Source organism: Capricornis sumatraensis, chromosome 7 (genome assembly GCF_032405125.1).
Source record: "Capricornis sumatraensis isolate serow.1 chromosome 7, serow.2, whole genome shotgun sequence".
NCBI lineage: Eukaryota > Metazoa > Chordata > Mammalia > Artiodactyla > Bovidae > Capricornis > Capricornis sumatraensis.
The window spans coordinates 113,558,669-113,582,657 of record NC_091075.1 but is presented as its reverse complement, the minus strand read 5'-3'; the positions used below and the strand labels follow the sequence as shown (position 1 = coordinate 113,582,657).

The 23,989-nt window shown below is 48.1% G+C and overlaps 1 protein-coding gene across 1 annotated transcript in view; it reads left to right on the top strand.

The window, feature by feature from the left end:
* The first annotated feature begins 5,192 nt into the window (after nt 1–5,192).
* The window catches only part of PROM1 (prominin 1), a 117,960-nt gene continuing 99,163 nt past the window's right edge, over nt 5,193–23,989 (top strand). The window contains exon 1 of the mRNA XM_068975453.1: nt 5,193–5,412. Within this exon, the coding sequence (XP_068831554.1) occupies nt 5,193–5,412 (220 nt within the window). The remainder of the gene's footprint in view (nt 5,413–23,989) is intronic.

The following is a 23,989-nucleotide window of genomic DNA, read 5'->3' as shown; positions in this document are numbered from 1 at the left end:
TGCCTGAGCCGGATGACCGTTTTCGAAAGACTTGAGTGTAGACTTGAACTTCCTATTATTCAACGTGTGTGAACTTAGGACTTTGGATCTTCTCCCCTTTTTTGTGAGTTTCCTCTGTCAGCGGCGGCCGCGGCGGAGCTGAGGCTGCTGCTCTTGGCAGGGGCGGCCCAGACCCTCTGTTGACTGCCAGGTGTGTGTGCGGCCAGGTCCTGCACCTGTATGCCCTCGCCAGACCCCCCCCCCCCCCATTCAAAACCCCATTTTACATCAGCAATGAGAACCGCTCCGGGACTGTAAACAACTGCTGTCACTTGGGTCATCAGTGAGACTAGAGACTTCCTCCTCTTAAGAGCCAGGGCCCTCTGTTCCCTGCTGCAGCGCCTTTTAATTTAGTTTTCTTAATGTATACCATTTTTAATATGAACTTCCTTATGAGTTCCGGGCTTCCCTGATAGCTCAGCTGGTAGAGAATCTGCCTGCAATGCAGGAGACCCCGGATTGATTCCTGGATCCGGAAGATCCACTGGAGAAGGGATAAGCTACCCCCTCTGGTATTCTTTCTTGGGCTTCCCTTGTGGTTCAGCTCATAAAGAATCCACCTGCAATGCCGGAGTCCTGGGTTCAATCCCTGTGTTGGGAAGATCCCCTGGAGCAGGGACAGGTGACCCACTCTAGTATTCTGGGCTGGAGAATTCCATAGACTGCATAGACCATGGGGTCGAAAAGAGTGGGACACAACTGAGTGACTTTCACTTTCACTTTATGAGTTCCATGCTGGACGACTACTGTGTTTCTAGTGTGGTGAAGCAAAGTGCATTAAAGGACAGGTAGAAAATAACAAAGCAAATATTGTTTTCTTGGGACCATTTACAGTATGAAGGAAGTCAGTTTGTAGGGATCAAGAGTTCACACTGAGATTAGTTCAAGGTCAGGATGCATTGTTACAAATGACTGAAAGCAGTTCTGCATAATTATAGCAGAAAAGAGACTGGATACTGGGTGGCTTAGTGATGGGACCGAAAGGATGGCTAGCCAAGCTTGGGAGCCCAGAGGAGTGGACGTGGGGCTTGCAGCAGGATTCCTGATGGGCGTACGGCCGTGGCTGCCATGAGGCTCTGACTGCGGCTGTTCGCACGTTGCCGTCATTGAAGCAGAAACTGCCTCTGCCGCCCTGTGTCTCATGCACAAGCCCAGAAGTGAGCCTCTGATTGGCTGAGCCTGGGCTCAGTTTGGGTACCTCAGTAGCTTCCCAGGTAGCTGGGGTGGGTTGCCATTTCCTTCTCCAGGGGATCTTCCTGACCCAAGGGTTGAACCCAGGTCTCTTGCACTGCAGGCAGACTCTTTACCATCTGAGCCACCAGGGGCTCTTTCCCAGGTGGCACCAGTGATCAATGCAGGAGACGCAAGAGATGTAGGCTAGATCCCTAGGTCGGAAAGATCCCCTGGAGGAGGGCATGGCAACACACTCTAGTATTCTTGCCTGGAAAACCCCATGGACAGAGGAGCCTGGCAGACTACAGTCTATGGGGTCCCAAAGAGTCAGACAGGATTAGTGACTTAGCATGCACACATCCTTACTGAGTGCCTACTATGTGCCAGGCTCTATGGGCACCAAGATGGGGAGGTTAGGGGCCTCACAAAGCTACTGGGCTTGGTCAGCTCAGTGCAATCAAAGAAAGATATTTTGGGGAGGTTTTGCTTCACGTCTGTTGTTCTGCAGTTGTGTTTGGGAGGATGGAGGTGTCTTTGGAAAGCAGCATGGATTAGTCAGGAACAGTGCTGGTTCTCAAGCCTTCGTTGTCTAAGCATCAGTCAGCAAGGGAGGGTGCTAAAAATGCAGATTAATGGGCCACATGTCCAGAAATGCAGTCTGATAATCTCATTTGAAACAAAGACCCAGTTTTACCCAGATGCGGCTCTTGGATCTGGAGCCATCCTGGGGTTTGTGCAGGCAGTTGCCTGACCGCTCTCAGTGGCTCTTGCTACCGAGTGTGCCAAAGTACCCAGACCTTGAAAGCACAGCAATTAGAACTGAGACAAAAACTTCTTCCTTGTCACCTTGACTTTTATCTGTAGTCTAGTGTTTTATAAGTAATGAGGTTTCGATACGTTCTTAGAAGTGGCTCCAGAAGTTGAGAGGGACCTCCACTCGGGAGCAGGACGCATGTGCCGCTCGGGTGCTGCCTTGACCCAGCGGACGCCCCATCTTCGCCTTTCCTGATGGATCTCTCCAGTCTGCTCTTCTCTGAGGATGGCTGGAGTCTGTTTATTCACAGCTCTCCCGTGGGCCTCCTGCCGTCTCCCCTTGCTGTGTTTCTCTCTGTCCCCAGCGGAGCCTTGGTGGCGTTACTGGGAAGTCAGCCTTTCTTAGCGGCTGAGCCTTTAATCCTTTCAGCTGCTGTGCGCCTGCGTGTCCTCTAGCAGAAAACAGGACGCGTGTGCGGTGTGTGCATATCCGCCTGTGGAGAGTACGCACCTGGGGTGTTGCTTGTGTGTTGTGTCTGTGTGAGTTGTGTGTCAGTGTCAGAGCCCAAGCCATGTGTGTGATGTGTGTATGCACGTCCGCCTGTGGAGTGTATGCACCTGGGGTGTTGCGTGTGTGCTGTGTATATGTGAGTTGTGTGTCAGTGTGGGTGCCTGAGTTGTGTGTGTGATGCGTGTTTGTGTGCATGTCTGCCTGTGGAGTGTGTTCCGTGTGCATTGTGTATATGTGAGTTGTGTGTCAGTGTGAGTGCCTGAGTGGTATGTGTGATGTGCGTGCATGTCCGCCTGCCTGCCCGCAGGAGCGTGGTCCTACCTGAATAACCACCCGCCCCTCCGCTGTATCTTCCTCCTGCCCCGTTCAGCCCCGCAGAGGTGCAGACGGGCTTGGCAGAGGCTGACTTGCTGTATCTCCTTCTTCTTATCTGTTCTCTCTGGGAGAGATTTGGAGACGGAGCAGGGCACTGATTCATGGTAGAAACAGTGAAAGGCTCGAGCGCTTCCGAGCCCGAGCACAGATTGTTGGCAGGGATCGTCCTTTAGAAACACTGACCAGGGTCCTGGTGTGTCTGTGTCTGTGGGTGAGGTGGACCCGGAAGCTTGGGGTCCATGAGGGTGGCACTGGGCACCGCTGGGGAGCCGGACAGCCTGTGGTTTGATAAGAGGAGAGTCGAGGGTCCTTCCATTGGCAGGTCTGTGCGGACGGGACTGGAGTGGGACGTATGAGGCGGTATTAAGGGGGCCCGATGTGAATGAACGTCTTCACTCCGCGGGCTCATTATCTCCTGCCTCTGGTCTGGGGCTTTCTTTGACTTGGTGGAATATAGATAGGGGGTCCTCTGGCCTCTTGCACAAATGTGCCCATTTCTTGGTGGTCTCTCTCCTTCATCTTGTGTGTGTTTCTGGAGAAAGTGAAAGAAAGTGAAGTTGCTCAGTCGTGTCCGACTCTTTGCGACCCCATGGACTGTAGCCCACCAGGATTCTCCATCCATGGAATTTTCTAGGCAAGAGTACTGGAATGGGTTGCCATTTCCTTCGCCAGGGGATCTTCCTGACCCAGGGATCAAACCTGGGTCTCCTGCATTGCGGGCAGATGCTTTACCGTCTGAGCCACCAGGGAATCCCTTTGTGTTTCTGGAGAACCTCATCCTTATTTTGAAAGTTAGTGAGTGTAATACACAAAATAAAGTCAGGGTGTTCCTGCCCCGAGAGGGGAAAGGACAGGCGGCCCATTGGCTGCCCTGGAGAGTTCTCTTTCAAGTCCCCTCGCCCAGTGCCTTGGCGCAAGCCAAGTCCTTGGTCTGGATTGTGTGGTTGCCTGTTCCGCAGCTCACACTGAGCCCTGCCTGTGCGCCCGCCTTGTGCTCAGCTCTGGGGAAAGAAACTCCAGGAGCACGGGGTCCACGCCGCCCCCACTGGATGCTGGGTTGGGAGCTGATTTCAGTTCCTGATCTCTCTCCCCGTCCCCAGGGGAGGGCGGGGGTCTCCCCCTGCTCAGCCTCTCATTGCCTGGATCCCAAGTTGCCCAGGGGGTGACTTGAGACGGGGGCTCCCATCAGGGTGACCTGGTGAGAGTGTTAGAAAGACAGAAACCAGCCCCACCCAGCCTTAAAGAGTTTGGTCCCTGCCCCTGAGGCCACGCTCTTCCAGCTTGGGTTGAGGGGAGTGAGGAGATAAAGTTAGATCAGTGAGTGTATTGGTGAGATGAAAGATGGAGTGAAACGCACCTCCAGGAAGGGGGCTGTTGCTGTTGCTGTTTGCTGTTTATTCGCCCGACTGTTTGTGACCCCATGGACTGTAGCCCGCCGGCTCCTCTGTCCCTGGGATTTCCCGGCAAGCATACTGGAGTCGGTTGCCATTGCCTCCTCCAGGGGACCTTCCCCACCCGTGTCTCCTACACTTTAGGCGAATTCTTTACAACGGAGCCAGATCACCGTGCACATTAGTAAAATAAAAGACAAAGTAAGACATATCTGGGGAGCTGGGGAGAACAGCCCAAAATTGGAGGAAAAATGAGCACCTTATCTATTGCTGGGGGGCTCTGCCTCTCTGAGATGGACGGCTCTGCAGGGAGGGGCGTCTCGGAGTTGGGAGAGTCCCAGCTTGGGCCATGAAAACCAGCTACTGGGTGTAAGTTCTGGCCCACTGTTAGTCAGCTGTGGCCTCGGGCAAGTCACTGAGATTTTCTGAGTCAGTTTCCTCATCTGTAAAATGGGATAAAGCCTTAAGTGAGTTCCTACCTGTGGGCATGTAGAACGTTCTCAGATGCTTAACGCACAGTCTGCCTGCTGTTCCTGAGTCTGGCTCCTGGTGGGGGACCTTCTAGCTTTCCTGCCCCCGCGCTTGGAGCAGGCTCTGTGTTTCTTCCCCAGCAGAGGATTAGGCTGAGCGCTTGCTCTAAAGCCTGGCGGCCTCTCCACCAGGCGAGCTTCGGGTGTGGGCAGGCTGCAGGCATTAGTGACCCCCGGTCCCTTCTCTCTCTGCCAGGGATGCTGCTTTGATGGACTGAGTCCCCCTCCCCTGCCTGCTGGAGAACGTTCTCTGCTGCCCTTTGCTGCCTGCCAGCCCAGCCTGGAAACTGAGGACACTGCAGGCTCAACCCTCACGACACTTCTGCACAGGAACGTGCTCCCGCCGTCCCCCAGGCTTCCAGAACACCCTGACACAGGCGGCCTCCAGCACCATCTCATGTTCGGGGCATCTTGCTAGCCATGGCCCTCCTCCTTGGCTTCCTCCTGCTGCTGGGACTCTGTGAGGACACCATGTCAGAGGAGCCGTCGTCATCCCGCTACCATCCTGGTGGTTTGGAATTCCAGTTGCCTCCAACCTCCTATCAGACCAGTGACTCTTATGATCCTGGTCCCACTGGCTTCTTCTTTCAGATCGTGCGCCTCTTTGTCCAAATTGTGCAGCCCAATGGTTTCCCTGAAGGTAAGTCCTGAGGGTGGGAAAAGGTAGAATTTGTCTCCAAACACCACTCTCGGGCACACTCGCATTAGTGGTGTTAATGACAGGGTGATCGGAGGAGGAGATGTTCTGTGTGGTCAAGTATGAGATTCTGAGTGAGTGGACTGCACAGGAGCAGAAAGCATTTAGATGAAAGTTAAGAAAATCAAGTGAAATAGGTTGTTAGGAACGTGATGATAAGAAAATGAAGCTGAACTGTGTTGCCATGGTGTTCTTCCAATTCTTTATCCTCCGTCCCCGCCTTTTTTGTTTGTGTTGGTTAGAGAACTGAATTATCCTCAAGTTCCTACCAAAGGTAAAAGGTAGGGTAAAAATGCGAATTCCCCGCCATCAAATGAGAAGTTAATCATGAACGCCCATGCACACTGAAAGTTACAAATTTAACTCTCCTCCACCTACCATGATATTCGGTTTTGACACTGCTTCGGGCTAGGTCAGGTGAACCAAACCTGTTACCTGGGTAACGTGTTTGCTTCAGTTCTAAGGGTCCGAGTCTGAGGACGGGAGGGAGCTTTGCTGGCCTCGTGCACTTGCTCTATGTATGTGCTACTGTCTGGCCTTAGCGCTGGGGCCAATCTGTCCTGGGAAATCTTTGGGGTATGTGTTTTCAGGAACGGGATTATGAAAATGTAAGTGGTCTGTGGGAAGTGTCTGCTATCAGGATTTGGCAGCCTAAATTTTTATTGATTTAATGTTAGATCTAGCTTAGGCTTGTTCTTTTAACTATGAAGATTTGCATACTGTCCATACTGTCATTGATTATTAAGTGTTATAAAATTGGTGGTAGTCTTGATCTTCATCCTGAGATGGTCAGCCATTGTTCATAAGAAGCTTATCTGTGTGAGAGAGAGAGAGAGGAGAGAGAATGTATTTAGCGAACTTTAGCACCTGTTTATATTATGGGTAGTTTATATATTTTCTTAATATACATTTACATAGAATTTTTTAGATGTATTTGTCTCAGATTAAGCAGTTGAAACAGTCTGAAGTGTAGTTCTCAAATTTTTTGTTATTTTAAATTTCGAATCAGTGGAGTAAATCACTCTGAGCCCTTCTGTCGTAGAAGAGAGTCCTGGGGAAGCACTGGTTACTGTTTACGTCACTGCCTAAAAGACTCAACCTGGAAGTCTGAAGGGCAGAAGTGGAAGACGCACTGAGTTTATTTATTCATATTGAACACAGGTTCATGCTTCTCAATAGATATCTCTTCTTTTATCTTTAGACTTGATGTAAATGTAATTGAATAAATACATGGTTGACCAAAAAGTTTGTTGGAGTTTTTCTGCAACATCTTATGCAAAAACCCAAACAAACTTTTTGACCAGTAAATGTTTGGTGGTTCAGTGGTAAAGAATGGACCTGAAAGTGCAGGAGGCCCAGGTTCAATCCCTGGGTTGAGAAGATCCCCTGAAGAGGGAAGTGGCAACCACTCCAGTATTCTTGCCTGGAGAATCCCACGGACAGAGAAGCCTGGTGGGCTGCAGTCCAGGAGGGTCACAGAGAGCTGGAGATGACCGAGCATGCGTGTAAGCAAGCACAGATGCCTACTGGTGATTTTAGTCTTGGCTTCTTTTTCATGTAGAAAACCGAAAATTCAGTTGTTTGATATGAATTTGCAATGACTTCTTTAAAAAGATTGTGAAGGCTTCTTGTGTCATTCTAAGGCAGATCACGTAATCAGTTAATCCTATAATCTCTTTCCATATGTTTATTTTTCTCCCTCTGAATTTCATAGGAAGACTTCCTCACACTAATTTCACTAGGGAAAACAGTAATTTTGAAGGTCTTCATTCGAATGATCAGGTTAAACGGTGTCTTACTTCCAGTGCCTTCAAGGGTTTTCACCTCCAACAACATGATTAGCGTGGAATTTAAATCCTACTGTAATCTTAGGGTGTTAGCCGTCCTTGTCCCTTGACCTTCATCAATACTTATTACTTTGGAGAAAGAAGTTCCCAGAAGTAGATCAGAGCAGACCAACACTGCCCCTTTCAAAAAGCTTGGCAGGCTGCTTGGAGAATATAATACTGAACTTCGCAGCTGAGGCTTGCAAGTGTTGGCTTTCTTCCACCGCTTCCTTACTTATACCCTTCCACTCAGTTACTAACTTACATCGTAGCTTCAAAGTGCTCATTAGGTGCTTTGCAATTTAAAGGTCACTAGGGCACAATCAGGGCTTTCTGGGTTTTTTTCCCCTTTTTCACATGACTTAAAAAAAAATGAAGTATAGTTGATTTACAGTGTGTGTTAGTTTCAGGCGTTCATCACATTGATTCAGTTTTGTGTGTGTGTGTATAGTGTATTTATATACCTATTCTTTTCAGATTCTTTTCCCTAGTTCCCTGTGCTATAAGTAGGTCTTTGTTGGTTATCTATTTTATATACAGTAATGTGAATATGTCAGTCACATCCTCCCAATTTATCCCTCCCCGCCATTCCCCTAAGTAACCATGGGTTTGTTTTCTGTGTCTGTGGGTCTATTTCTGTTTTGTAAATAAGTTCATTCGTGTTGTTTTGTTTTAGACTCTACATGTAAATGGTATCATATGATATTTGTCTATCTCTGTCCTACTTCACTTAGTGTGATAATCTCCAGGTCCGTCCATGTTGCTGCAAGTGGCATTATTTCACCCTTTTTTATGGCCAAGTAATATTCCACTGTATATACGTACCACATCTTCCGTATCCATTCATCTGTTGATTATTCCATTGTATGATACACCACATCTTCGGTATCCATTCATCTTTTGATGAACAGTTAGCTTGCTTCCCTGTCTTGTCTGTTGTGAATAGTGTTGTGGTGATCTTTGGGGGCAGTGTATTTCATGAGCCCCAGAATGAAGGCTGATGTCTTCATAATTTAAGATGCAGAGAGAGAGAGAGAGGTGGATTTTTTATGTATTAATTAACTTAATACATTAATCAAAACAGGTAACTTGAGGATAAGTCATCTGTGGAGTGACATCTTCACAGAGGATCATATTCCACAGGTCTGTTCTTTCATGTGAGGGAGTAGAAGTGTTTTGGGGGCACGATCCCAGTGCAGGGGCAGAAGACAAAGGGAGGGCCCTGGAACCCGGCTCCCTCTTCTTGTGCCATAGGGCCTGGGGAGTTCTCCAAGTTTATATCCTGTGTCCAACCAAAATGGAATACCCAGGTTTAGATTTGGAACTCTCTAAAGAGAAGCACAGAATGTGGTCCACTGGAGAAGGGAATGGCAAACCACTTCAGTATTCTTGCCTTGAGAACCCCATAGACAGTATGAAAAGGCAAAATGATAGGATGCTGAAAGAGGAACTCCCCAAGTCAGTAGGTGCCCGATATGCTCCTGGAGATCAGTGGAGAAATAACTCCAGAAAGAATGAAGGGATGGAGCCAAAGCAAACAATACCCAGTTGTGGATATGACTGGTGATAGAAGCAAGGTCTGATGCTGTAAAGAGCAATATTGCATAGGAACCTGGAATGTTAGGTCCATGAATCAAGGCAAATTGGAAGTGGTTAAACAGGAGATGGCAAGAGTGAACGTTGACATTCTAGGAATCAGCGAACTAAAATGGACTGGAATGGGTGAATTTAACTCAGATGACCATTACATCTACTACTGTGGGCAGGAATCCCTTAGAAGAAATGGAGTACCATCATGGTCAACAAAAGAATCTGAAATGCAGTACTTGGATACAATCTCAAAAATGACAGAATGATCTCTGTTCATTTCCAAGGCAAACCATTCAATATCACGGTAATCCAAGTCTATGCCCCAACCGGTAACACTGAAGAACCTGAATTTGAATGGTTCTATGAGGACCTACAAGACCTTTTAGGACTAACACCCAAAAAAGATATCCTTTTCATTATAGGGGACTGGAATGCAAAAGTAGGAAGTCAAGAAACACCTGGAGTAACAGGCAAATTTAGCCTTGGAATATGGAATGAAGCAGGGTAAAGGCTAATAGAGTTTTGCAAAGAGAACACACTGGTCATAGAAAACACCCTCTTCCAACAACACAAGAGAAGACTCTACACATGGACGTCACCAGATGGTCAACACCAAAATCAAATTGAGTATATTCTTTGCAGCCAAAGATGGAGAAGCTCTATACAGTCAGCAAAAACAAGACCAGGAGCTGACTGTGGCTCAGATCATGAACTCCTTATTGCCAAATTCAGACTTATTGAAGAAAGTAGGGAAAACCACTAGACCATTCAGGTGTGACCTAAATCAAATCCCTTGTGATTATACAGTGGAAGTGAGAAATAGATTTAAGGGACTAGATCTGATAGACAGAGTGCCTGATGAACTATGGAATGAGGTTCGTGACATTGTACAGGAGACAGGGATCAAGACCATCCCCATGGAAGAGAAATGCAAAAAAGCAAAATGGCTGAATGGGGAGGCCTTACAAATAGCTGTGAAAAGAAGAGAGGCGAAAAGCCAAGGAGAAAAGGAAAGATATAAGCATCTGAATGCAGAGTCCCAAAGCATAGCAAGAAGAGATAAGAAAGCCTTCTTCAGCGATCAGTGCAAACAAATAGAGGAAAACAACAGAATGGGAAAGACTAGAGATCTCTTCAAGAAAATTAGAGATACCAAGGGAACATTTCATGCAAAGATGGGCTCGATAAAGGACAGAAGTGGTATGGACCTAACAGAAGCAGAAGATATTAAGAAGAGGTGGCAAGAATACACAGAAGAACTGTACAAAAAAGATCTTCACAACCCAGATAATCGCAACGGTGTGATCACTCACCTAGAGCCAGACATCCTGGAATGTGAAGTCAAGTGGGCCTTAGAAAGCATCACTACGAACAAAGCTAGTGGAGGTGATGGAATTCCAGTGGAGCTATTTCAAATCCTGAAAGACAATGCTGTGAAAGTGCTGCACTCAATATGCCAGCAAATTTGGAAAACTCAGCAATGGCCACAGGACTGGAAAAGGTCAGCTTGCATTCCAGTCCCTAAGAAAGGCAATGCCAAAGAATGCTCAAACTACCGCACAATTGCACTCATCTCACATGCTAGTAAAGTCATGCTCAAAATTCTCCAAGCCAGGCTTCAGCAATACGTGAACCGTGAACTTCCAGATGATCAAGCTGGTTTTAGAAAAGGCAGAGGAACCAGAGATCAAATTGCCAACATCCGCTGGATCGTGGAAAAAGCAAGCGAGTTCCAGAAAAACATCTATTTCTGCTTTATTGACTATGCCAAAGCCTTTGACTGTGTGGATCACAATAAACTGGAAAATTCTGAGATAGATGGGAAAACCAGACCACCTGACCTGCCTCTTGAGAAACCTGTATGCAGGTCAGGAAGCAACAGTTAGAACTGGACATGGAACAACAGACTGGTTCCAAATAGGAAACGGAGTATGTCAAGGCTGTATATTGTCACTCTGCTTATTTAACTTCCATGCAGAGTACATCATGAGAAATGCTGGGCTGGAGGAAGCACAAGCTGCAATCAAGATTGCCGGGAGAAATATCAATAACTTCAGATATGCAGATGACACTACCCTTATGGCAGAAAGTGAAGAGGAACTCAAAAGCCTCTTGATGAAAGTGAAAGAGGAGAGCGAAAATGTTGGCTTAAAGCTCAACATTCAGAAAACGAAGATCATGGCATCTGGTCCCATCACTTCATGGGAAATAGATAGGGAAACAGTGGAAAGAGTGTCAGACTTTAATTTTTTGGGCTCCAAAATCACTGCAGATGGTGACTACAGCCATGAAATTAAAAGACGCTTACTCCTTGGAAGGAAAGTTATGACCAACCTAGATAGCATATTTAAAAGCAGAGATATTACTTTGCCAAGAAAGGTCCATCTAGTCAAGGCTATGGTTTTTCCTGTGGTCATGTATGGATGTGAGAGTTGGACTGTGAAGAAAGCTGCTGTTGCTGCTTCTGCTAATTCGCTTCAGTCGTGTCCGACTCTGTGTGACCCCATAGATGGCAGCCCACTAGGCTCCCCTTTCCCTGGGATTCTCCAGGCAAGAACACTGGAGTGGGTTGCCATTTCCTTCTCCAATGCATGAAAGTGAAAAGTGAAAGTGAAGTCGCTCAGTCATGTCTGACTCTTAGGGACCCCATGGACTGCAGCCTACCAGGCTCCTCTGCCCAGGGGATTTTCCAGGCAAGAGTACTGGAGTGGGGTGCCATGAAGAAAGCTGATCACTAAAGAATTGATTCTTTTGAACTGTGGTGTTGGAGAAGACTCTTGAGAGTCCCTTGGATTGCAAGGAGATCCAACCAGTCCATGCTAAAGGAGACCAGTCTTGGGTGTTCATTGGAAGGACTGATGCTGAAGCTGAAACTCCAATACTTTGGCTACCTCATGCAAAGCGCTGACTCATTGGAAAAGATCCTGATGCTGGGAGGGATTGGGGGCAGGAGGAGAAGGGGGTGACAGAGAATGAGATCACTGAATGGCAACACTGACTCGATGTGAATGAGTTTGTGATAGACAGGGAGGCCTGGCATGCTGCGATTCATGGGGTCGCAAAGAGTTGGACATGACTGAGCGACTGAACTGAAATGAAAGAGAAGCACATTATTATGCCAAGAAAGGTTCATATACTCAAGGTTATGGTTTTTCCAGTAGTCGTGTATGGATATGAGAGTTGTACCATAAAGAAGGCTGAGCACCAAACAATTGATGCTTTCAATATATGGTGTTGGAGAAGACTTTTGAGAGTCACTTAGACTGCAAGGAAGCCAAATCAGTCAATCCTAAAGAAAATCAACCCTGTGTCTTCATTGGAAGGACTGATGCTGAAGCTGAAACTCCAATCCTGCCACCTGATGGGAAGAACCAACTCATTGGAAAAGAACCTGACTCTGGGAAAGACTGAAGGCAGGAGGAGAAAGGGATGATAGAGGAGGAGATGGTTGGATATGAGTTTGAGCAAACTCCAGAAGATGGTGGAGGACTGGAAAACTCGGCATGCTGCAGTCCATGGGGCTGCAAAGAGTTGGATACGACTGAGCGACTAAACAACAGCAAAGGGAAGCACAGGCTGTATCCTGGTAAATACAAGATGGAGAGTTCCTGTTCAGGTGGGGCTTGAGACACAGGCCTGTTCCTGCATAGAAGGGGTTAGCTTAGATAAGGCCAAGAAGACAGGCTGGTAAACATACAGCTCAGCAGAATGCGCTCTAGAACTTGGTCTGGGGATTTCATAAACTCTGCCCTGATCTGAAGCTGCAGGAGAGATGTAGTGTCCTGGGCTTGGCTCACTAAGAAGTGTGTGATGACTTACATTAGGGAGGAACTGTTAGTCTGTTTATTAACCTAGAAAGGTGGTTGATGGCAGAATGTGTATATGGCAGGTGGGGGCCTGGGGAGATGGGGAAAGAACGTGCCAGGCAGAGAAAATATCGTGTCCAGAGAGGAGACAGCGGTTCATGGTGGACCATGATGTGTGCATTCATGGGGTAAGTCGGCCAAGGTAGGGGAGCTAGAGCTGGAGAACCTTGACTGGCAGCCTGGGTAGCTCTGTAGGGGGCAGGAAGCTAAGGCAGCATCAGCAAAGGTTGCGTTCACTTGGCAAGTGTCGTTGAAAGCTGAGCCTTCTGTGGTGCACTTGCTGGGTGCTGTGAACCAGCCTCGAAGTGGACTTGGGTTTTGGGAAGAGAATCCGACTGCAGCTGATAGGGTAGCTCACAGGGAGAGTGAGGGTCCTGCCTTGGTCTAGAGGGTGGTAATGATGAACTAACCTGAGAAGGTGATGGGGAAACTGAGGCAGGTTTCATTTACGTCCAGAGGATTTGGTTTAAGTCCTAGGTCTTGCCTGTTGCCTGTCGGGCTAACAATTTTCAGAGCCTCTGTTCTCATAAATGTAGTGTGACTCTATAGCTTTTGTCTGTGAGACTTAAATGAGAAGATGCATGTAAAGCCTATGTTTAAAACCATGCCCAAGAAGCCCAGAGAAAAACCCTCCATTACTCCATCATACTGTTTTTCAGGGCTTCTCTAGTGGCTCAGACGGTCAAGAATCCGCCCACGAAGCGGGAGACCAGGTTCAGTCCCTGAGTGCGGAAGATCTCTTGGAGAAGGGAGTGGCAACTCACTCTAGCATTCTTGCCTGGAGAAGTCCATGGACAGAGGAGCCTGGCAGGCTACAGTCCACAGGGTGGCAAAGAGTGGGACATGACTCAGCAACTAACACGTTTACTTTCGTATTGTTATTTGCGAGGAAGCATTGACCAGACTTGTTGCCAGAATTATTGTTGGGAAGAATACAGGAAAGAGAAGGTGTCTCCAGGAGGGATCTTTAAAATGTCCTTGCTGCTGCTCCCTTAGGAACGTTCTCCGTGGAGATGCCTTGTGAGAAGCAGTTCCGTTACTTTTGAAGTTGGGCGAGCTGTGTCTCCCCAGCAAGCCCCACAGCAGCAGAGCTGGGCTAGAAGCCAGGACTTGGATGCAGCGCTGGCTTACTAACTAGTCTCTACTCTCACAGAGTGTCTGCATCTCACGGATGCTTCTTCCCCACCGCACCCCCCCCCCCGCCCCCCGCTATCCCCAGGGTCTGCTGTAAGGCATATTGTGTACCATGTCAGCTGGTTTGAATCTCCCACCAACTTTGAGAGGTGGACGGTGATCTTATTTCTATTTCTTACAGCCCCTTTTACAGATGGGAAAACTAAGTCAGGGTGAGATTACAGGTTCAAAGCACACAACTAGCCAGTGGCAGGTTGAGAACCCTGTCTCCAGGACTAGTTATTTCTGCTGTATTCTACAGCTTACGTGGTGGGTAATTTATTTCTGTTTTGTTTTGGCCAAGCTATGCTGCGCACAGGATCTTAGTTCACCAACCAGGGATTGAACCCACACCCTCTGCACTGGAAGCGCAGAGTTATAACCACCGTAACACCAGAGAAGTCCCTCCCTTTTATTTTAATAATAGTGCTTTTAAACTGATTGTGAGTCGCTATGAAAAGCAATGACTTGTGCCCACTGGCAGCGGGCACTGCAGGAGATTATCTGGTGTGGATGGTGAGCAGTGCCTTTTCCAGTTTCACGTGCCCGTGATGAACTTGGCGGGAACCATGACCCACGTCAGAGCCTTTCTAATGGAGCAAACCAAAAACCCTCCTCTGCTTTTATTTTCATAGAAATTTCCTAAAATTATTCTCTACTCTGTTTTGGTACGTTTTAAAATTAGATTTGAGGATGGTTGACTTATTTCTAGGCCTTTCCCAGGTGGTGCTCGTGGTAAAGAACCCACTTGCCAGTGCAGGAGACATAAGACACTCGAGTTCGATCCCTAGGTCGGGAGGATCCCCTGGAGGAGGGCATGGGCAACCCCCTCCAGTGTTCTTGCCTGGAGAATCCCCGTGGACAGAGGAGCCTGGCAGGCTACAGTCGGGCAGAGTTGGACACGACTGAGCGACTGGGCACACACACACACGCACGACCAACTTCCGCAGCATTTTAGGCTCTTGCGATTGCTCCCGCCGGGAGTGGTGCGGGGTGGAGTAGAGGGAGGAGCTGAGCTTGGTGGCCGAGGACTCTGGTGCCCTCAGACTGAGCGCCGTGAGTCTGTCTGTTGGAGGTGACGAAAACCTATTCGCAAAGGCGGTCCAAAAAGGGATTTATCAACAATAGCATCTTACCGCATAACTCAGGGGACCGTGTTCAGTATCTCGTAATAAACCAAGATGGAAAAGAATATGAAAAAGAATATATATATATGTCTTTATATCTGTGTATTCCAAATCACTCAGCTATACACCAGAAACACACACAGCATTGTAGATCTGTAGCAAATACTTCAGTTGAAATTGTTTCTTCAGAGGGAGTTTAGTCATTGGAACTCTGTGTTACTTCATGGCACTTGAGGGGCTGGGGAGGGTTTCGGTCAGCAGGGACTCTGCCCGCCCCCTTCCTCGGCTCCTCCCTGCCCGTGGCCTCTTCCTTCCTTCTCCGCCTTCTCATCCTCATCTCTGGGTTCCCCCATCCCTGCAGTCCTCGTGGTGGCGCTCTAGGCTGCCAGCCTCATCGGTTTCAGGCCAGCTTCCTAGAGAATCGCTGGACAGTCTCTCTCTTTCTGTCTCTTTTAAAGTCTCGATCCCAGTGCTGCCTGGGGTCAGTCGCCAACCACGGGCCCATGAGGGTACCCATGCCCACAGTCACACTGCACGTGGGCCTGGCTCTGACAGCCATTATGCCCCGAGGCATCACAGGCAGGGAAGCTGGTTTTCAGGAAAGGAGTGGTCGGGCAGATGGCCCAATAGGTGTGTCTGCCAACGTCCACCTAGAATCAGGGTGCTGTATTATATCCAGCGCCTGCATGTTCCCCCTTTATCAGACAGAGCCAGCACTGTCTCCTTCAAATCACGTGGATGCGTGTTGGCAATGCGCCCAGCCATAACTAAGGCCGTGGAGGGAAACGATGACGTGAGTCGATCCCCTCTCCCCGGTGTCACTCACTGTGCTGGGCTGTCTACCATCTCTTGGCGTCCTAACCGTGACAACAGCCAACAGCCACGGTGGGCCTGCTTCTGGGGATTTGAACAGCTCAGCAACTCTGTGAGCTGGGGACTATTAACCTCATTTATTCAGAAGAGGAAGCTGAGGACCCGAGAGCCAGCCAGCTAGCTGACCAGGGTCTCACAACAAGCCAGTGGCAGAGCCAGGGCGGCTGGGCTCATAGTTGCCGCTTGTGTTTTGCTAATAAAGAAAGGGAGACCCAGGGAGGGAGGTTAAAGGACTGCTCCAAGGTCACACACGCCAATGGCTGAGACCACGCCAGGGTCTGACCCAGGGCACTGTGAGCGCACATCTCCTCCATGGGCTTCCTGGAAGGAGGCGGGTCTGGAGAGTGTGTGTAATGGGCACTCCACTGATCCATCTGATGGGTCTCTTAGTACAGCTTTAATACTATGGACTTGAAAAGCAAGTCCTCTGTTGACTGTCTTCCCATAAGCTTGTCCACGAAGTGTGTGCCAGTCCTGTGGAAGACGTGAGAAGGCGAGCTTCCTGGTCTCCAGTGAAGATGTCCTCTTCAAGGCCTTCAGGTACACGCAGGAAATGAGAGATTAAGTATGTAGTGTTAGCCACTCAATCGTGTCCAACTCTTTACAACCCCATGGACTGTGGTCCCCCAGGCTCCTCCGTCCATGGGATTCTCCAGGCAAGAATACTGGAGTGGGTTGCCATGCCCTCCTCCCGGGGATCTTCCTGACCCAGGAGTGAACTCGGGTCTCCTGCATTGCAGGTGGATTCTTTACCATCTAAGTCGTAGATTAAGAGAGCCCTCCCACCCCAGCAGCTGTGGGATGAGACCCATGTGGTGGGAGACACTGCTTGTCCACGGAGTGGGAGAGAAGTTCTAAGATAGACACCTAGAGAAGCAGCTGTCCACCGTGATCTGGAAGTGCTGGGGCAGAAGCAGAGGGATGTTACAGGAGGGGTGGCCCCAGGCAGGCCTGTCGTGTACCCTCTGCTGGGCTGGAGTCTAGATTCAGAAATGAGCCCGACAGGTTTTGTTGCTGTTGCTTTTTTAGGCCACATCGCACAGCTTGTGGGGGTTTTAGCTCCCGGATCAGGGATTGAACCTGCAGCTCTTACCTTGGAAGTGTGGAGTCTTAACCCTTGGACCACCAGGAAAGTCCTGCCTGACATTTGAGTGGTGGTGACGAGTCTGCACTCTGGAGCCATTCCCTGGGTTTGAATTCTGGCTCCTGTGTTGACGAGCTGTGTGACCTTGGGCATGCATGACTCATTGAAAAAGACCCTGATGCTGGGAAAGATTGAGGGCAGGAGGAGAAGGGGACGACAGAGGAGGAGATGGTTGGATGGCATCACCGACTCAATGGACATGAGTTTGAGCAAGCTCCAGAAGATGGTGAAGGACAGGGAGGCCTGGCGTGCTGCAGTCCATGGATTTGCAAAGAGTCAGACACGACTGAGCGACTGAACAACAACAAATCAGCAGTGAGCTAGGCACCTGGTGCTCTTTGGAGATACGGTGCCGCCTGGATCTCCCTGCTCGCAAAAGGCTGACGTTGAGCCAGCAGCCTCTGCCTCAGCAGCCAGCTGCAAGGCTGGAAGACTGGTCCCTGCTGACTGCCAAGCATGAACAGTGCCCACGACTTCCAGAGGAGGGACTCGTGCTGGTGAGCCATTGTAGAAGACTTCCTGGAGGAATAGCGTTTGAGCTGAGCTGTGTGGGTGTGGAGAACTCAGAGAGCAGAGTGGAGCAATCTTGGTGCACAACAAGCAGAGAGGCCGGAATGGTGCAAGATGAGACAGAGGCTGGAAGGACGGGGCCCGGAGAGCAGGGAGCCCAGAGCCCTGCGTATCTGGGAGGTTGTCAGGCTCTTAGCTTGGGGAGGAGCTTGTGGGTAGGTGGCAGACTGGCTCTGGAATGTTGGCCAACGTGCCTGCACAGGATCTGATAGATGGTGGAAGGTGGCCGTTGCTCAGTAAACATGTCACCCCAGCCCAAGCTGCAGGAAGGAGGCTGTGGGGGTGGGGTGGGGTGTGCCCAGCCCATTGAGGCTGTTCCTGGGAATTCTCATGTTCACATGGACACTGGTGGCCTAGCTCAGTGCTACTTGAGGTGTGGCCTTCGGACCAAAAACATCAGCCTGACCTGGGAGTTTGTAAGCCATCCTTGGGCTCCACCTGCTAGCAAATCAGGGGTCGCAAAGATTCGGACACGGCTGGAGTGACCTGGTGGCGCAGCAGTCTCCTTGCTATGTTCGCATTCAGTGGAGAGAGAGAAGGTTCTGGTCTGTCCTTCTTTTTCTTTTTTGTAAAATTAATTTATTTGGCTGCAGCAGGTCTTGGTCATGGCACGCGGGATCGTCTGTGTTCATCGTGGCAGGCAGGATCGTTTTTAGTGCGGCAGGTGGACTCTTTGTTGGGGCATCTGGTTCCCCAGCCAGGGAGCAAACCTGAGCCCCCCTGCACTGAGAGCTCGGAGTCTTAGCCACCAGTCCACCAGGGAAGCCCCTGGTCTCTTCCCTTCCTTGTGAGGACATTAATCCCCCCATGAGCCCATCCTCATGACTTCGTCTAAACGGATCACCTCCCATAGACCTCACTTCCAGACGCCTGCATAATGAGGGGTGGGGATTCAGTCTATGAATTTGGGGTGACTCAGTCCATAGCAGGGCTGCAATGAAGATTCCTGTATGTGTCTTTTGTGATTATATATTCACATAATATATATGAATTGGGATGAATTCATATATGAATGCATTGCTGGGCTACGGGGTAAACTTTTTTTTTTTCACTTTTACTAATACTACCAAACAGTTTTCCAAAGTGAGTAAACCAACTCAATCCTTAATTTTTTTTTAAATATGGAGAATTTCAAATACGTGTGCAAGTAGAAAGGCCCTCATCACCCATCACCCTAGATTCTGCAACTCAACCCATGACCAGTCTTATTTCTGCGTCTACCCAATCCTCATTCCCTTCATTTGGCAACAAATTCCAGTTTTTCTATAATTTCCTCTGTAAATATTTCAGTGTAGTTCTTTAAAAATAAAGACATCATGCTGTTATAGTGTAGGAAGTTAGCAGTAGATCTTCGGTATAATAAAATATCCAGGAAATGTTCAGATTTCTTGATTGTCTCATAAATGCAGTTTTTAGAGCCGTTTGTTTGCACTGGGATCCCAGCGATGCCAGCACACTGCAGTTGTTAACGGGCCTCTCTCTGTCTGTTTTTACCATGTATGATGCCCTGCCGTGTCTTTCCCCCCCCTCCCCTTGCAATTTATTTATTGAAGAACTTAGTTACTGTTCCAGTAGTATTTCCCACAGGCTGAATTTTGCTGATTCCATTTTCAAGGTGTTCTTTACATGTTTCTCTGTCATCTACGTCTCACATAAACTAAGACCTGTAGAGCTCAGATGCAGATTTGTTTTGGGAGAACAGTTTATAGATGGTGTTGACATCTGCTTATCTCTCCTTTTGCTGATGTTAGCAGCATGGCTGGTCAGCATTTATATTCATTCATTCATAACACATCCAGTCCTTTCAAAATGGCTTGTAAACAGGCTCTCAAGTACATTGGAACACTTCAGAGAAACACAGATTTCTTTGCATATTCTGTAACTTGAATTGTTCACTCAACATTTTATGGCAGACATCTCTTCCTGTCCGTTCCTCTAAGTTGTGTTGCCTAAAATAAAAACTCTTCTAAAGCAAGGAACCTAAAACGTTCTTTCACCAATCTTCTGATGTAGGGTCAAGGCTTACATTTTTAAATTATGAGTTCATTGTTTACCGTTCAACATCAATTAGTGTCTCCGATATAAACAGCATCCATGATGCAGCCTCCGTAATTTTTGGTTCTTTGTTTTGATTTCTTTGAAGTGGCGCAAAACAGAGTTCAGAGCTCTCGATTTTCAGTCTGGTTTTTCCTCCCCAGACTTTTACAGTTTACTCACATGTATTTCATCCAATGAACCGGCCTTCACTAAGTCTTTATAGAACATTAGACTTCGTTTTCAAACCTCATTCTTTTCATGTTCATATTTCCTCAGTTTGTGTAATGTTTTAATCACACATTTCTTTAATATTTAATTACTTATTGTATACCGAGAGGCAGAAAGAAACTTGAAAGCAAACCCAGGGTTATGGGTTGCATTGTCCCTCCCACAGTTCGTACGTTGAGGTCCTGACCTCCAGTACCCCAGAGTGTGACCTTGTTTGGGGGTAGGGTTGTACTGGAGTAGCGTGGGCTCCTCATCCCCTGGGACCAGTGTCCTTGTGAAAGGGAAAAGCTGGGGACTTATCTGGACCCAGGGAGGATGCCACGTGAAGACTGGAGTCACGCTGCCACAGGCAAAGGAAGTACCAGAGCTTGGTGAGACCTAGAAGAGGTCTGCCCTGAGCGTCTTCAGAGGGAGCGCTTTGACACACCGATTTCGGACTTCCAGCCCCCAGAAGCGTGGGACAATAAACTTCTGCTGGTGAAGCCACTCTATTGTGGTCCTTTTTCTAAAACACTATTTTAAAATTTATTTTTGGCTGCACTGGATAAAGATACAAAGATAAGACAAATTTATGTTTGTTTCTGCATGGAGCTGTCTCTAGCTGTGATGAGTGGGGGCTACTCTCTAGTTCTGTGCATGGGTATCTCATTGAGGTGGCTTCTTTTGTTGTGGAGCACAGGCTCAGTGGCCTCCTGGCCCGTGGGATCTTCCCAGGCCAGGGATTAAATCTGTGTCCCCTGCACCAGCAGGCAGATTTGCAACCACTAGACCACCGGGGAAGCCTCCTCTGCAGAGCTTTGTTACAACAGCTCTAGCAAACCCGCCTGGATGCGTGGACTGGTGTTTGCAGAGCACCAAGGGCAGGAGTGTGACTTCATGGTGATGGCTGATCCACAGCCGTGTTCTCTGAGGGTGGGGATTGATGTTTGGGTCCTCTGCTCAGCTGCAAAGTGGGGTTTAGCTCCAGAATCTCCACCGTCCATTTGTACACTCACATCATCCTTGCTTGAATGCATGAAGATTCAGCTTTATGTGTTGAAGAGTAAGAAAAAGACAGAGAAGTAATTTAAGCAGCACAAATGTTTCTTCCTGCAGTGGCACAGTCGCATTCTGTAGTATGGAGCTGCCTCCTGCCTCAGTGCTTTAAAGAAAAACGCACTGCTTGCTTGAGACAAGATTTGGGGGACTTTCATGAATAATTCCTTTTCTGCCTGTTTCTTTGTTTCCTACACTTCCTGCTTGACCTTGAGACAGCTCACTCTGTTGCCTCCTTCCCTCCACTGGCCTTCTGGCAAACTCCTTCTGTTTCTTTAAAACTGTCTTCATGTGATATCTGTTCTGGAAATCTGGTCACGCTCCTCTCATCATTTGGTTTGTATCATTTTGGTGTCTTTGTATCTTATGCACTTTTACTATTGCATGTTTAACACTGCCTTTTAATAGTTTCCTGTCTTAGGTTATAGAGTTACTGATGCTAACAGTGCCTGGCATATTGGAGATCCTTCATCAACAATGAGTGGATAAAGAAGATGTGGTATACACACACATGCACACACACAATGGAGTATCACTTATTAAAAAAAATGAAATTTTGTCATTTTCAGCCACATGGATGGACCCGGAGGGCATCATGTAAGTGTAGTAACTCAGCCAGAGAAAGACAAATAATGTATGATATCACTTATATGTGGAATCTAAAAAAAAACACTCAACAAACTAGTGAATATCACGAAACAGAAGCAGACTTCCAGAGTCAGAGAGTAAACTAGTTACTGGTGGGGAGAGAGGGGAGGGACTGTAAAACGGTGCGGGAACGGGAGGTACAAACTGCTAGGTGTAAGATGGGCTTAGCCGTGCATTGCGCAACGCAGGGAACATAGCCAATATTCTGTCATAACCGTAAATGGAACAGAACCTTTAAAAATTGTATAAAAATAAATTTAAAAATTAAACAATAGAATCCTAAAAGCCAAGTTCTTCTTGAGTGGGATTTTAAAAAATACCTAAGTAATTTTAAAACTAGAAAAAAAATGTTGGAGAAGACCCCCAGGGCAGTGGCTTAGGTGAGAGAAGTCTCTGCAGCCCTTCCAGGAGAGGGGTGACCCATTCACAGGAAGCAGTTTGAAATAGAGACAGGCTTCTGTTTGGTAATTCTCCAGGAGGAAACTTTGGAGTCAGCGCTGTGGACCAAAAGGTGGGGGTGACCTAATTTCTTTTGTGTTTGACATTTGTTTAGCTTGTATTGCAGGAATCTGTAAGTCCTTGTCCAATTATTTGAAAATATTTACTATTTTAATAATGTAATTGACGGTGTCACTGACTCGGTATGACGTGTTTATTGATGGAGATGAAGGCTGTCTCCCAACCTGATTGGCAGTAAATAGCCTTGTATCCTGGAGAGGAGGAGGGTGTGTACGTTCTAATATCCTTGTGGAGGTTGGCTGACCCAGAAGCTCAGCCTAATGAGCTTTGGATAGCAGGCTTCTGGAAGGGCGATTGATTGTGACATGTGCGCTTAACGCAGCAAGCCTCCCATGCTATAAAACGACAGAATACTTGGAAAGCCTGCTTTGCAAGGAACTGCCTTTCTTTAAGGTCATTCCAAATCTAACTGGAATTTAGTGCAATAGCAATAAAGCAGAGTCGAGATGAACATCTACTCTGAAATTAGCAGCTGACTTCAGAAACGCGTGCTTCCCGAGTATTGCGTTGTGATCACAGACACAAACCAGTCTGCTAAAGAACCAGCTTGCTCGCAGGTAGACCCACGGGATCCTCTGTGAGCATGTGTATCAGATCTGTGTGCTTCTTTGTCTGGGCGTTCTCCCTCTCTGAGGCCGCCGATCACTCGGACTGTGCAGATGCTTCAGCTCAGAGAGAGTGGGGAGGGTGTACACGGTAGCCTCCAAAGGACCATAATAGTTCGCACCAGCTGCCTACCCCATCTTCCTGGAATACGCCCCACGATGTCCAGCCGTGGACTCTTGGCCTCTAACTGTTCTCTTTGCATGGACCTTTCTTCTGCATGGCTTGCTTCTCACATCACTTGGTCTTTGCTCAGATGTCATCTCCATCTCTGGCCACACTCCCTAATTGAATACCCCTCTCCCCAGTCCTTACCTTGCTTCATCTTTCTGTCTGGCACATATAGTGGTGTTCTAGTATGACCAACCTAGACAGCATATTAAAAAGCAGAGACATTACTTTGCCAACAAAGTTCCATCTAGTCAAAGCCTTGGTTTTTCCAGTGGTCCTGTATGGATGTGAGAGTTGGACTGTAAAGAAAGCTGAGTGCTGAAGAATTGATACTTTTGAATTGTGATGTTGGAGAAGACTCTTGAGAGTCCCTTGGACAACTAGGAGATCCAACCAGTCCATCCTAAAGGAGATCAGTCCTGAATATTCATTGGAAAGACTGATGCTGAAACTGAAACTCCAATACTTTGGCCACTTGATGCAAAGAACTGACTCATTGGAAAAGACTCTGATGCTGGGAAAGATTGAAGGCAGGAGGAGAAGGGGATGACAGAGGATGAGATAGTTGGATGGCATCACCGACTCAATAGACATGACTTTGAGTAAGCTCCAGGAGTTGGTGATGGACAGGGAGGCCTGGCGTGTTGCAGTCCATGGGGTCACAGTCAGACACAGCTGAGTGATTGAACTGAACTGAGTAAACATCTCTTATCTTGCTGATTGGCATCTTGAAGGGTGGGACTCTTGAGCTCACCTCTTCCATGCTGTGTCCCCAGAGCCCAGAAGAGCGTCCCCGGAAGATCACAGCAAGTGCTCCTTAAATGTTTGTTGTGTTTGCGCCCATGGATAAGCTCTTGTGCACCTCCGCTCTCCGCCCTGCCCCCGCTGGCCTGCTAGTAACCAGAAGCTCTCCATGTGCCTTCCTGTTGGTGCTGGCTTTGCCCGTGTTATGCCTTCCGTCTCAGTGTTCCGCATCTTCATGGTGGGTGGCTGGTGCCTTCATCTCTGTGTTTCCTCCTCCGATGGTGACCTTCCCAGATGCACAGCAGCAAACTGCCTCCTTGTTTTCCCTACTCTGACTCAGTGCTGCCTCCTCCCAGCCCCTCTTCC